General features: G+C 39.7%; 1 protein-coding gene across 2 annotated transcripts in view; it reads left to right on the top strand.

Annotated features, from left to right (window-relative positions):
* Positions 1 to 15,220, top strand: part of IFT140 (intraflagellar transport 140) — an 88,965-nt gene that overhangs the window by 1,345 nt on the left and 72,400 nt on the right. Inside the window, exons 2-8 of one of the 2 annotated variants that reach the window (XM_075165725.1) lie at positions 1,277 to 1,344; positions 2,200 to 2,265; positions 3,482 to 3,657; positions 4,879 to 5,100; positions 7,559 to 7,680; positions 8,852 to 8,994; positions 14,626 to 14,801. In XM_075165725.1, the coding sequence (XP_075021826.1) occupies positions 2,226 to 2,265; positions 3,482 to 3,657; positions 4,879 to 5,100; positions 7,559 to 7,680; positions 8,852 to 8,994; positions 14,626 to 14,801 (879 nt within the window). In that variant the 5' untranslated portion in view covers positions 1,277 to 1,344; positions 2,200 to 2,225. The remainder of the gene's footprint in view (positions 1 to 1,276; positions 1,345 to 2,199; positions 2,266 to 3,481; positions 3,658 to 4,878; positions 5,101 to 7,558; positions 7,681 to 8,851; positions 8,995 to 14,625; positions 14,802 to 15,220) is intronic. The other variant, XM_075165726.1, reaches the window with a different exon arrangement.

A 15,220-nucleotide genomic window follows, 5' to 3' on the forward strand; every position in this document is an offset into this window, starting at 1 on the left:
AGATGATGGCCAGTTATCAATCTGCATTGGTCCCTGTATTGGTGGTGTATGACCTGTGAGCTGATAAACCCTGAAATAAGGCTTGATTTCCCCAAAGGACCTGATATCCCAAGCACAGGGCCATGTTAGTATGGGTATATGATGTCTGGACTAGACCTGGCTTGTGTCAGGCCAGTTAAGAACAGGGGCAGAGAATGACCTTGAACCTCTCTCAACTTTTCTCTGTGGGCAGGCATTAATGTCATGTCTGATGTTCGCCTGTGTGAACATCATGAGGTTCAACAAGGCCAAGTGCAAGGTCCTGCACTTGGGTTGGGGCAAGCCCTAGTATCAGTACAGACTGGGTGATGAATGGATTGAGAGCAGCCCTGACGAGAAGGAATTGAGGGTGCTGGTGGATGAAAAATTGGACATGAGCTGGCAATGTGCACTCGCAGCCCAGAAGGCCAACCGTATCCTGGGCTGCATCACAAGCAGCATGGCCAGCAGGTCGAGGGAGGGGATTCTGCCCCTCTGCTCTGGTGAGACCCCACCTGCAGTACTGCGTCCAGCTCTGGAGCCCTCAGCACAAGAAAGATATGGACCTGTTCAAGTGGGTCCAGAGGAGACCACGAAAATGATCGAAGGGCTGGAAGAACCTTTCCTATGAAGAAAGGCTGAGAGAGTTGGGGTTGTTCAGCGTGGAGGAGGCTCCAGGAAGACCTTCTTGCGGCCTTTCAAAATCTAAAGGGGGCTTATAAGAAAGATAGAGAGAGACTTCTTACCAGGGTCTGTACTGACAGGACTAGGGGTAATGGTTTTAAACTGTAAGAGGGTAGGTTTTGTTTGGACATAAGGAAGAAAAGTTTTACAATGAGGGTGGTGAGACACTGGAACAGGTTGCCCAGAGAAGTTTTGGATGCCCCATCATTGGACGTTTTCAAGGTCAGGTTGGACGGGGCTTTGAGCAATCTGATCTAGTGAAAGATGTCCCTGCCCACGCAGCGGGGTTGGAAGTAGATGACCTTGAAAGGTCCCTTCCAACCCAAACCACTCTGTGATTCTCTGAACTCTTACGGTTTTTATGAAGTGCTTGTGGGTTGTTTCAAAAGTGTCCATCAGGTGTATCTAATCTGATTACTGAGATCAGATATCTGGACTTGGTCATGTTTTATTCCAGTCCTCAAAGTGGTTAACTTTTTCAGAAATTCTTGTCTTTTAGGAAAAAATAGAACGTGCAGTGCCAGAATCATTTGTAGAAGTAGTGCTACTTGGTTTTCATTTTTTTTCTTTGAAGGTTTTTTGAAGAAGTATCTGTCAAAGCTAAAGAGTGAAAGTACATGAGTTTGAAGCAACAGTAAACAGGTGAATAATGAATTCCCAAGATTACAACAAGCAAATGAATGTTGGTTTAGTGATTTTTACACCATTGAGTAATCTACTTATATAAGCAATTTATTTATTTGCATATAGCAGTCTCCTGCACAATTTTGTATAGTTACTGAGATGCTGAAAAGTATTTTATGTTAGGGATTGTCCATAATTTACATGACAATATCACTGAATCTTGTTTTAGTAAGTGCTAGTCTGCCATTTTAAATATATACGGTATTGACTGAAAAATTGGTTTTGCTGCCTATTAATGCCGAAAGGGATAGTTAGCTATAGCTATCCTAATTGGAACAAGCTGACAGTCACCTGTAGCAAAGCAGACAATGTGGCTTGATGTACCTATTAGTGAGTTGATTAAGAGATGCAGTTTGTAAGCTTGACAAACTTACTTTCTTCCCTCTCTGAAGGGGACTGAAATAACTGAATAATAATAAGTAATATTTATGACTACAGATGCAAGGAACACTTGACAGCAGAAAAAGGTGGCTCTAGAAAAGACATTACAGCTGTGCGGTTTTGTGTGATAAAACCATTATTTCATACCAAATGTGGTTTTTATTTAGGCATCTCAAATTTTTATTTGAATCTGAAGTTAATTTCTCTATTAGTTCAAAGTTTGAGCCCATATAAAGCTTATATTCAAATATGGGCTAAATTCTTCCCATTAGAGTGAAATGAAACAGATTAAATAAGAATGAAAATGGTAGAATGGGTACAGTATTTTGGAACAAAACTGGAGATTTAAGAAAACTATTAAAACCCCATGAAATAAAGATGAAAACCACTCCAATTTTTATTTCAATGGTTTGTTGGGGTTTTTTTGTGTAGCAGTAAAACTAGACCCACATGCCGCTATGGGAACGTGGAGGATTTTGAAGGAGTGTGAAGATAAAGGTGAATGGATTTTGTTGAAAGATCAAATTGCTTGTTATTACGCTAACTGCACTTGTTCCTGTTTTGATGTTCATGTTGTTTTTTGTAATATCAGAGGCAAGATATAGAATACCAACTTATTTAAAAATGTTACCCAGCTTTCTAACCTGCCTAATCAAAGGTGCTGTATCTGATTTCATTTTTCTTTTTTTTGGCCTTCTTAAAGAAAAATATTTATTTTAAGCACTGACAGAATATTTGAAGGAAAGAGACTTTAAAACAAGAGTCTGTTTATGTCCACTTTACATCCTGCATCGGTGTCCAATTGGTGACTTAGGCAGATCTAACTGCTGTGCGTATGTGTGCCTGCAGGTTCTTAACTCATGGTTTAGCTGCGCAGAAGAAAAAGTCTCTTCCCCTGAAAAGTGAAGGGAGTCTTTTAAACCTTTCACAATTGTTTGGGTTTGTTTGGTTTGGTTTGGTGTTTTCACCAGGTCTTGGCATTATTTGCTAATAACCATTGAGGTGTTTTTCTCTAGCTGTTTTTCTTTTGAAACCAAGCCAATAAGATCACACAACACAAATCCCAATGACCATCTTTGTATATAAGATATTAAAGATTATTAGTGGCTTCCTCCATTTCTGATGCACAACTCTGAAAAAAGCATTGCTTTCAGGTTCTTTTTTTTGGGACATCACTTACTGAGTATTTTCATTCAAATGTAGATAATAGTTCAAATGTAGGTAACAGATAGTATGAGTTAAACTAATCTTGCATAATTTCAACAGTACAAGCTGAAAAGTGGTCACAACTGTTAAAACTTACTTTGAAAGCCCAGATATGAGACTTTACGACATAAAATCACTCTCTACATTAATTGACATCTTTGGATATGAAGTACTGGAAGTAGCTTTCTGGTAAATTCTGAGTTATTTCAGAGTTCTCTGAAATAAGCCAGCACAAGCCACTGGCTTGTGATTGGTCCTAGTCTATGTGCACTATGAATCTACAGACTACTGGGCTCAGATTTCCTCCATATTTTTTAAAAATACCACTATGACCTTTTTCATGTCTGTGTAGTGTGTATTAACAAGATGATGCTGTAGCTTTATTTTTTCCCCATTTTTTAAGCATACTTGTTATATATATTATCTATAATATAGCATATATATATATAGTGTATACATATTATATACTTAAGCATACCTGTTAGAAATGTTTGTTTTCCTTGTACAGGTTTTTGGTCTGTGACAGCTTCTGTTGTTATGGCTGTGTATGTGGATCATCGAACAGAAGCTCCCGATTCAGTTGCCTCCCCTTGTCACATAGCATGGCACCCACTTCATCCACTCCTGGCAGTTGCTTCCATCAGCACAGCATCTGGGGGCTGTGTGGATATCTACCTGGAACAGGTGAATAATCAGCAACTTTGCTTTTGGGCTTGATACCATTTTGCTGGTTTGAAACTTCACTTTATATATATATATATATGTATTTGCAACCTTACTTATGCTCCTTGAATCCCGCTCTCTGGATTTTAATTATTATCCATGTCCTGTGCTACCTAGGGCATGTCAGATTAATCAGCTACTCATTACCTGTATTTTATGAAAAGGTCTTCATAAATTGAATTGATCTTTCCATTGAAATTTAATTTTTACAACCTTTCAGTCTTGTTTGTTATGGTTACCAATTCACTTTTTACTTCTCATAGTATGAGAATTTCAGGCTTAAAAGTAAAATGGACACATGCTGCTTCTTTTTTTTAAACTCTAAGTGAATAAAATGTACTAAGAAATGTAAATTTAAAAAAATCATTCCTCCACCTTGAGACTGAACTGATTTGCTAGACTCAGCTTGTTCCATTTGAGTAGGTTGTTTCCTAGTACGGTTTCTGCCTGTAGACAGATACTTCCTTTGCATACTCTAAACTTCACACAAGAGGCTTGCGTAGGACTTTGGTTTGCATAATTTTCAAGAAAAAAGTGTGCTATTTAGGGAAATGGTACTCCAAGCTATCTAGCAGGAGACGTACTGGAAACGTTTAAGTCTGTTAATATGAGTAGCCCTTCCAAGTGCATTATGAAAAATTGTCATCCAGATTTTACAAATGGAAAAATAAATACATAGAGAGGTTAAATGATTTGCCTGAAATATTTGCTTGAATTATTGCAAACCATGCACAAAAGAGTGTCTACCTTTAAGAGCTGTTTAACCGTTAGTTTATTCTGTGTCCTCAGTGAAGTGCTTCTTTTTCAAAAGTTATTTTTTCTACCTTGAAATGTGCTTGAAGCCTTCTTATCCTTCATACAGGAGTAAAAGCTTGATATTCAGTGAGTGCTGCTCATATATGCTGTGAGGGAAGAATAGCCTGGAAAAGCAGAGTGAGGCAGTCACTTAACACTGCTGTGTTTTCATTAGCAATTTTCAAGTGGATGTACTGCATGTTGTAGCACATTTTTATGCACGTGAAATAGCTATAAAGAGAATTTGTGCAGCCACTTCATATCTCTTGCAGAAAGCTCTATTACATGCCAGTCCTTTATCACAGAATAGTATCTTGTTGACTGAGAAGTGAATCTGAAGGTTTAGCTGCATCCTTGTACTGAGTTTCACTTTATTTCCATTTGCAGGGAGAACATGTGTCCGAGGCACATGTTGAGAGAAGCTTTCAGGTCACATCACTTTCCTGGCACCCTTCCAGACCGATTCTTGCAACAGGCTGGGAGACGGGAGAAGTTGTGATACTTAACAAACAAGACAAGGAGCACCACGTTGTACCACCAAATCACAATGCCAAAATTACAGTCCTAAACTGGAGCACAAATGGTACCCGCCTTGTGGCTGGTGATAGGGTGAGTAGTTGAAATGCCAAATGTGTGTTTGATGTGGAACACAGTGTTGCAAGCCCTGTGATTGGAATGGATTATGGAATGGATTGTTAGGGGAAGGGATAGTTGCAGGGGAGGTAAATTTCCTCGCTTTAGATATAAATTAAAACTGTTGGGGAGTAAAATAAAATCTCAGTGTTTTAACTTTTTCTACAATACTCATTGCTGTTTTATCAACTTATCTTCAAATAAAAGTGTTTCAAATCTCAGTATGTACTGAGCAGTAGATTAGGGTTTAAGGCTATTTAATGGATGGGGTAATTGAGTCATAGACAATTTGGATTATTTGCCCCGTCTATGCACGAATTTTGTGGCAGAATCAGGAATAAAGCCCAGATGTCAAGAAACAAATTCCAACTACAACATATTCATAGTGAGTGCATAGCAATGCTCGCTTAAGTACAAAAAAACCCATGCTAATCTCTCTTGTTCTGTTTTTATTCTGACTCTAAAAATGAGTCAAACTTAGTGTATGGAAAATATGTTGTGGAAATACTTGAAATGTGACAGTCTATTTCTTGATGAGCTGGATGCCCTTTTATGTAGTGAAATGACAAACTAGCTACTGAATATTTAGTATTCAGGATTAAGTATTCATAGAAGATTCTGGTTTTGCCAGTTCTTGAGTCAGCAAATGGGGAAAAAAAAAAAGGTGGGTTTTTCTATATTTTCCATGATATAAACTTGAGCTTGTCCAAGAATTTCAGTTCTGCTCTTTGAGAATTCTTGCCTATATGAGTCAGAGGAAAATACAATTTTAAATCATTGTTTGTAAAATTCTGTTGCTGCGTTTGACAGAAATGCAGAAATTCAAAATTGAGTCAAAAATGAATTTATCCTCTTTTATTAGAAAAGAGAAAATGCTGGCCAGACAAAAGAAGGTGACGCACAGTGTAACCGAGGCCTTGTTTATATGGAGATAATATATTAATGTAGCCGCAGCTTACATTAACCCTACATTTATGAACAAACTTTTTTCAAATTGATTTATTTGGTATCAGATCACAGTAATGAAGTCATCTTAAAACAGACATAGCCGTTCTTATAGGCAACTTTAACAATTTTATAGACTCGTCCTAACTGCTCCTCTGGTGAGAGTATTAATCAAAGTAGAATAAAGAGTGGTTTCAAGGAAATACCTTAACATGACAAAACAAAGGCTATGCATGTATTGACATGAACGGTCTTCAGTTTCATGTAGTTTCAGTTGCAGTAGTTGGAAAGACCAACCTCAATAGATGGAACAGCAACGCATTAGAAAGAAAAGTTCATTATTGCAAAATAGCTGTATTACCCTCTGCAGACATTGAAACACACAGCTGAATATTTAGTTCACGGTTCAGGGGACTCCCTGGTCAATGAAATGTGGGTCCTTAAAAACCTGCAGCTGTGTGTGTGATGGCCAGCTTGAGCTAATCAGCCTCGCTAAGAGCCCAGGCTTGTTCAGCTGAGCACGCAGCCGGTTCAGCATCCTCCGGCTAGCTCCGGGATGGTGTCTCTGCCCAGTACTGCACTGGGTAGGCCCACTCATCCCGTGTGTTGCACACTCAGTGTCATTGTACCATGGTCTGATGTGCAGCATAGGTATGCTTTGTTTCCTACGTCCTTTAGGAAATAGCTTTTAAGTTTGTTTTTGAAATGTTTCCCACGAAGGTTTATATTCATGTAGCTTCCGTTAGGTGAGTGCTGCCAGGATCATACTCTGTTCATATTAGAGGAATACCCTTAGAAAGAAGATAAATATTTGGGCCTTGATTTGGTTTCTGTTTGATCTTCACTGGGACTTCATAACTGAGAGTGCTCAGCTGAGAACATTCAGGCATCATACATCCTGAGTTGCAAGAAAATTATTTGAAAATAACTTCTTAAAGTTGGACTAGGATGCTGTGAAAATCAGAAGCTCTTAATCTGTGTTTTAAGTAACAAATAACATGGATGAATTCCAGGTTTCAATCACACAAAGAATCCTAAGGATTTAGGTGCTTTCTGTAATGAAAGCCTATTTATAAGGCAAATAGCCTTTATAACAAGAAGCTAAAGCTTTGGGTTGTTAAAAATGATTGGGAATGATTGGCAAGAAAAAAGTGGAAAGGGAGTTACAAATATTTGCATATGCTATTTGCAGAGGAAACCCAAGGCTGTTGTATTTAATTGCTCTGGCAGTGTCATTTTACTAAGAATGGATATGACCAACAAGCTTTTTTAGATAACTTGATTTTAATTAGCAAATAATATAATGTTAAAGATAATTTTTATTCCTTATGGCTTATTTTTAAGTGGAAGTAATTGTATGTGTCAAGTAAATGAAAGGAAAGGTGTTGCTCTGTCAATAAAATGTTTATTTTTCTGTGCACTGAGTAGCTGGAGTCTGGATTCTCGTCTGTGCGCAAAGTTTAATGAACTAACTGTTGTCTTTTTCTAGCATGGTGTCTTGGTTCTGTGGAAAATGGACCAGCGAGGCAGAGTGCAGGGTCCTGCCCTGCTGAAACAAGAGTATGGAAAATGTCCCTCTCACTGTGTCTTTCGACCACCCCCTCCTGGCGAGTAAGTGTCGTGCCCCATCAGAGCACTGGTAGACCAGGTCTTTCTCCTGTTCCACAGAAAGAAAATCCTACTCACAGACAAACCTTTTTTAAAATATATATAAAAAAAAAGTTCTTCTCCTAATTGTCCTTCATTTCCAAGTTCTTCTCCCACTCTAGTAGCTGGCTCTTTGTATCCTGTATGCAGCAACAGATCTTCCTTTTGTCCATACCTTTCTCTCTGTTGCCGTTGACTCTTCTTCTTTTAGTTCTAATTAGCAATGTTGCTGATTGTGAAAAGCAGAAAGCCCACTGAAAACAAAATTATCCATGAAATTATTGGCAAGAATAATTAAATTAAAAGTAAGTTCTTAAACATTATTCTTTCTTTCCTCTCCAAGCAAGAAACAGGAAACGGCTGTAGTAAAAAAAAAAAAAAAAGAATTTTCCTTGTCTGGGCCACTTCTGTTTCACATCTCTCTAAAAATAATAATGCTTATGGAAAAAGCATTGGAGCCCTCAGCTCCAGAAAGACATGGACCTGTTCGAGCGGGTCCAGAGGAGGCCACGAAAATGATCAGAGGGTGGAACACCTCTCCTATGAGGAAAGGCTCAGAGAGTGGGAGTTGTTGAGCCTGGAGAAGAGAAGGCTCCGGGGAGACCTTATAGCAGTCCTTCAGTACTGAAAGGGGGCTTGTAAGAAAGATGGGGCCAGACTTTTTAGAGGGCCTGTTGCGAGAGGACAAGGGGGAATGGTTTTAAGCTAAAAGAGGGGAGATTCAGACTAGAACTAAGGAAGAAATTGTTTACTCTGAGGGTGGTGAGACACTGGCACATGTTGTCCAGAGAGGTGGTCGATGCCCCATCCCTGGAAGCATTCAAGGTCAGGTTGGAGGGGGCTTTGAGCAACCTGATCTAGTTGAAGATGCCCTGCCCATGGCAGGGGGGTTGGACTAGATGACCTTTAAAGGTCCCTTCCAACCCAAACCATTCTATGATTCTATGAAAAAAAGGTGAAACAATGCAAATAAAATTTTGCTTTGTGTCTTTTTGAGTTTGTCCTTTTTCCAATCAGTGTATGAAACGTCTTTATTCTTTCTTTACAATATGCTTTATTAACTACTCATCCATTCTTTGAGATGGAAAGTACTCTGTTATGTAAGGAATTGGGAATTAAGTATCTCTGTTTGCAGGGACTTTGTACAGCTGGCAAAAGCAGCTGTGGGTGGTGATGAGAAGGCCTTGGATATGTTTAACTGGAGAAAAGCTGGAACGGGAGCACCTCTGAAAATGGGACTCCAGGAAGGACTGTCCTTCTTTATCGCTTTGACAGATGGTAAGAGCAAAACCACTTTTCCAGTCTGCTGGAAATCTGTCTCCTTAATGCTTCAAAATAGCTCAGTGCACAATAGTCCTGTTTTCATATATCCAACATCTAGAGTATATACAAATATCCATCATATTCATATATCCAACAGGATAGAGTATTCATAGGAGTTGAAGAATGTTTGGTAAGAAGAAAGGAATAAAATTATTAAAATCTTAGTATCTTCAGGGTGATTAATCTCCAGAAGGACACCATAGGTATTGGATTATTCAGGTTTCCGAAGGAGTGTAAGGAAAGTGATCTCTAACACCTAAATGTAAATAAAATTAGAAGTTGTTGGCATTTTGTGCAAAGCTTCAAAATAATGCAGTTGTGTTTTTTTTCTAGAAATAGGCAAATGCTGCTAAACATGCCTTTTAAAATAAATTATTAATTTACTTTTTCTCTCATGCTTTGAAATAAGGCTTCAGTCTAAGGAAGCAAAAAGGTCTGAATATCTGTTTTGTTAGTTTTCTTCCTAATATAATTTCTTCCCTGTCATTTGTCTTTTCCTCTCCCTTTTGCTGTTCTGAGCCCTAGTTTGCTCCCAGCTCATTTTCTTCCTACTGCAGTTGTTGTCATGATGCCTTCTATCTCTCTAACCTGTTAACTCTTTGGACAGGAGCCAGAATGTGTGTGACAAGTATTGTAACGAGTATGTTTCTGGTAGGTGATTCCAGTATGTAATCCTCTCATTCAAGTGTTAGCTACTCCGAAAAACATGTAAGTTATGCTAGTTCTGCAGCTCAATTAAAGTTTGATTCAGTGTTTACATTATCAAGAACGAGACCTGTCATTTACACCAGTATAGCTTCCATATGATTGCAGGAGTGGCATTGTCCAGCTGTATCTTTGTTTTGCAGAACAGTGGGCTGTACCGTCATTTGATTTGTGAGTTACAAGCCTCTTTACTAGATACAAACCATTTAGATGACACGGGTACAGGGCACTTTAAACGTACAAGGAGAGAATCTTTGAATAGCTGTGCCTGTTACAGCCTCACTTTCAAAGCAACTGTTGTGGTGGTACACAGCTCCATCTAGGGACAGACTCTGTATCCTGCAAGTGGCTCTCCACATCTTGTTTCTTGGGCCTCCTCTTCAAACTTCTCAAATTTCAGTCAAATGACACTGACTGTTTCTTTTGAGCAGTCTCATTGCCTAGGTTGATTTGGGCATATGTATTTTGGACCCACTTCTTAATCTAGTTAGTGATCTGTCATAACTTCAGAATCAGTTAATGTTTTTGTAGGGTTTAAATGTGACCTGTAAATTTCCTCTAAAGTATGGATTCTCAGCCCTTGCTTAATAACTTACTTAATAAAAATTAATTAAAAAACCCAACATTCTTACTGCATGCTTTTAAATATCTCAAAAGAGATTTGACTAAAGACAATGGAGTATCTTTTAAAGCAAAACTAAATAAACAATTAAGCTCCTCAAAAAAGCCCAAAACAAAATGAAAAAAATCTCCTAAGTTTCAAATTTATTAGTCTAGATATTTTTTAATGCTTCCAAAACACTGATCATTGCAGTAAAACAATAGATGCAATTCAGGTCATATGCTTATCTAAAGAGAGGATACCTGAACTGATAACAATTTTCAGAGGTTGTTTTGCAACACCTTCCATGAGCACAAAGAATCATCTTCATTACTGAGCATTTGAGATGACTGACACAGGTATTGGGACATAACCTGAATAGTGGACGTCATCCTGATATTTTTACTGAATGCACCCCTGTTTGTCTTCACTGCAGATGTTTTAGGTCATAAGTAATAATCCTCTTCTGGTCCTCTTTGTATTTCCTCAACTGCATACACTTTCTGCTGCTTTTTGTCTTCTGAATCTCAGAGTTATTTGCTATACTTAATTAGCTCAGATGTGTTAACTTTTGAGATTAGTCTCTTGTGTGATACAGTGTGAAAACTTTCTTAAAGTTACTCAGAAAGCTGTAACCTTCTCCCTAACTGCCTAAGTACCTTCAAAATAGTGGGTAGTGTTATTTGTGTGATACCTGATACTTTCATAGAATCATAGAATAGTTTGGATTGGAAAGGACCTTTAAAGGTCATCTAGTCCAACGCCCTGCCATGAGCAAGGACATCTTCAGCTAGATCAGGTTGCTCAAAGCCCTGTCCAACCTGACCTTGAATGTTTCCAGGGATGGGGCATCGACCACCTCTCTGGACATGTGCCAGTGTCTCACCACCCTCATTGTAAACAATTTCTTCCTTAGATCTAGTCTGAATCTTCCCGCTTTCAGTTTAAAACAATTCCCCCTTGTCCTGTTGCAACAGGCCTTGCTAGAAAGTTTGCCGCCATCTTTCTTATAAGCCCCCTTTAAGTACTGAAAGACTGCAATAAGGTCTCCCTGGAGCCTTCTCTTCTCGAGGCTGAACAAACCCAACTTTCTCAGCCTTTCTTCATAGGAGAGGTGTTCCATTCCCCTGATCATTTTTGTGGCCCTCCTCTGGACCTGCTTCAACAGGTCCATGTCTTCCTTGTGCTGAGGGCTCCAGAGCTGGGGTCTCACCGGAGCAGAGTAGAGGGGCAGAATCTCCTCACTCGACCTGCTGGCCACGCTTCTTTTGGTGCGGTTGGCCTTCTGGGCTGTGAACGCACATTGCCGGCTCGTGTCCAGCTTTTCCTCCACCAGTACCCCCAAGTCCTTCTCAGCAGGGCTGCTCTCCATCCCTTCATCCCCCAGCCTGTATTGGTACTGGGGCTTGCCCTGATCCAGGCGCAGGACCTTGCACTTGGCCTTGTTGAACCTCATGAGGTTCACATGGGCCCACTTCTCAAGCTTGTCCAGGTCCCTCTGAATGACATCCTGTCCCTCAGGCATGTCAACTGCACCACTCAGCTTGGTGTCATCTGCAAACTTGCTGAGGGTGCACTCGATCCCACTGTCTATGCCATTGATAAAGATATTAAACAGGACTGGTCCCAATATGGACCCCTGAGGGACACCACTTCTCACCAATCCCCATCTGAACATTGAGCTGTTGACCCCTACCCTCTGGATGCAACCATCCGACCAATTCCTATTCCACCGGACAATCCACCCATCAAATCTATGTATCTCCAATTTAGAGAGAAGGATGTTGTGGTGCCCCATGGTACCATGTCAAAGGCCTTACAGAGGTCCAGACAGATGACATCTGTAGCCCTTCCCATGTCTACTGATGTAGTCACTCCATCATAGAAGGCCATTAGGTTGGTCAGGCAGGACTTGCCCTTGGTGAAGCCATGCTGGCTGTGTCGAATCATCTCCCTGTCCTCCATGTGCCTTAGCATAGCTTCCAGGAGGATCTGTTTCATGATCTTCCCAGGCACAGAGGTGAGACTGACTGGCCTGTAGTTCCCTGGGTCTTCCTTTTTTCCCTTTTTAAAAAAGGGGGTTAAGTTTCCCCTTTTCCAGTCATCAGGGACTTCACTGGACTGCCATGACTTCTCAGGACCCACAGATGGATCTCATTGGGTCCCATGGACTTGTGCCCCTTCAGGTTCCTTAGATGGTCTCGAACCTGATCTTTTCCTACAGTAGGCGGCTCTTCATTCTCCTAGTCCCTGCCTTTGCCTGCTGTGGCTTGGGCAGTGAGGCTCGAGCACTTACCAGTGAAGACTGAGGCAAAAAAGCCATACTTTGTGTGATAATATCCAGGTATAGAAGGTTAATTTAACTTATGAAACAATTTCAGATGGCAAATAAAATCAAGGGACCGTCCATTTCTTGTAGAAGATCCCATAAAACTGAGTTTCAGTAGATGATTGACTACTGCAAAGTATCGCTACAATAAACAGATACCTATGTGATGGACAATGCTACATTGGAGAACTATCCCAACAATCCCCAGTATCAATACAGGCTGGGGGATGAAGGGATTGAGAGCAGCCCTGCCGAGGAGAACTTGGGGGTGCTGGTGCATGAAAAGCTGGACATGAGCTGGCAATGTGCGCTCGCAGCCCAGAAGGCCAACTGTATCCTGGGCTGCATCACAAGCAGCATGGCCAGCAGGTCGAGGGAGGGGATTCTGCCCCTCTGCTCTGGTGAGACCCCACCTGCAGTACTGCGTCCAGCTCTGGAGCCCTCAGCACGAGAAAGATATGGACCTGTTCGAGCGGGTCCAGAGGAGGCCACAAAAATGATCCAAGGACTCGAAGAACCTCTCCCATGAAGAAAGACTGAGAGAGTGGGGGTTGTTGAGCCTGGAGAAGAGAAGGCTCCGGGGAGACCTTCTTGCGGCCTTTCAAAATCTGAAGGGGGCTTATAAGAAAGATGGAAAGAGACTTCTTACCAGGGTCCATACTGATAGGACGAGGGATAATGGTTTTAAACTGGCAGAGGGTAAATCTAGATTAGATATAGGGAAGAAAGTCTTTACTGTGAGTGTGGTGAGACACTAGGTTACCCAGAGAAGTTGTAGATTCCCCATCTCTGGAAGTGTTCAAGGTCAGGTTGGAGGGGGCTTTGAGGAACCTGATCTAGTGAAAGATGTCCAGGCGCGTGGCAAGGGGGTTGTACTAGGTGATCTTTAAAGGTCCCTTCCAACCCAAACCATTCTGTGATTTAACAAGAGAGATTAATGAAGTTATCTATTCAGTGTTTTATTTCAGGGAGAAAATGAAGCAGTGTGGTAGGAGGTGGGAGAGGAGTTTGAATTTTTTTTATGTAGTTGGAATGTAGAGGATGATAATATATTTGCAAGTTTTGGAAATTAAAACATTCTTTTAAATTAGATACATCATATTGTCTCTTGGGTACAACATTTTAGCATGGATCTTTGATGTTCGTTATATATTTGTGATTTCTGCTTCAGCTTTTGGGATAAAATATTATTTAATTTCTTAGAGTTTTTTCATTTGCTCTGGTTTGAAATGCCACATTTATATGATATCATGATTTGCTAAGGAATTATGTATATGTGTGTGGCATGAGATCTGTCAGATTTCGATGACTTCATTTGTTTGGGTGGTTTCTGTAATACCATTTGCAAACTGCTGTACTAATTCTAGAGTTTTTCACTGGGTAGACCTGTGCATGATTTATACAGTATTACAATTTAACCAAATGATAGTGGCTTTTGAAATGTTGATATGTGCTACAGTTGCCAAGTTACACACTATGTTGTCAATGTTCATAGAAAGACGCTATCTCACTTGCTTGTGAAATTAATGAGAAAAGCTGTTTTAGTGTGCATGGCGGAGTGTTTCTAGACAATGAAGAACTTCATATCTGGTTTTCCATAATCTAGATGCTGCTGTAAATTGTATCAATTCTTAGCTGCTATTCTTTTTTCACAAATTATTATTAATACTGAAGATTTCAGAAGCCATCATTCATGCACACATATGCAGAAAGTTTACTTTTAGTTTAAAATTATTTAAATTATTCCCCTCTGGGGAATAAGTTTTGTTTTATTGCTCTGGTCAACTATCATAGTCTGTACCCTGAGACAAACTAGAAGACAAAAGAATTGTGGTTATTTTTACCTTTTCAGCACTTGAGGAATATTTTATTAAGGTAGAAACCAGCAACTTTGATTTTTGTAACTAAAAACTGTTAACTAAAAACTATACCTTGTTTATGTGTACTACAGGTTCTGTGCATTATGTGAATGAGAAAGGAAAGACAAGGCATGTATTGTCCACAGACAGTCTGGTCCAAAAGCTTCTGTTCGTGGAGGAAAGAGATATTTTAGTTGTAATAACAGAGAACCTGCAGTTGTCCTTGCATGCAATTACTCTTGAGGGAGAGGCAGAAGAGCTCATAAAGGTAAGAGTCAGACTGCAGGGTAAAGTTGCAATATTTAATCTTTATAAGAATTTATTAGGGTTTTTTGATTATCACTTTTTTGCTTACAAATGAATCAACTCTTATTTTTGTTTCTCAGATAATACCTTGATGAGCAAATATATGCTCATTTAGAAGTGGAATAGAGTGATGTGTTATTCTGGAAAGATGGTTTTCATCTTGCCTTCCTGTTTTTTCTTAGTTTCTTTCATTTTGACCCTATGTTAATCCTTTTATACTTCATTTACCTTGTCTTAGTGAATTAGAGAAGAATTGAAAATTCCAGTATAATCAAATATTTGTTAAAATGTCTTGTGGATAAATAGTTGATAATCTGTGTCCTCGGTTTTATCATCATCAGTCGCTCAGAGCTGTCTTGTCTTTCAGATTAGTAGGAGCAG

The sequence above is a fragment of the Calonectris borealis genome, chromosome 16, assembly GCF_964195595.1.
Source record: "Calonectris borealis chromosome 16, bCalBor7.hap1.2, whole genome shotgun sequence".
Lineage (NCBI taxonomy): Eukaryota > Metazoa > Chordata > Aves > Procellariiformes > Procellariidae > Calonectris > Calonectris borealis.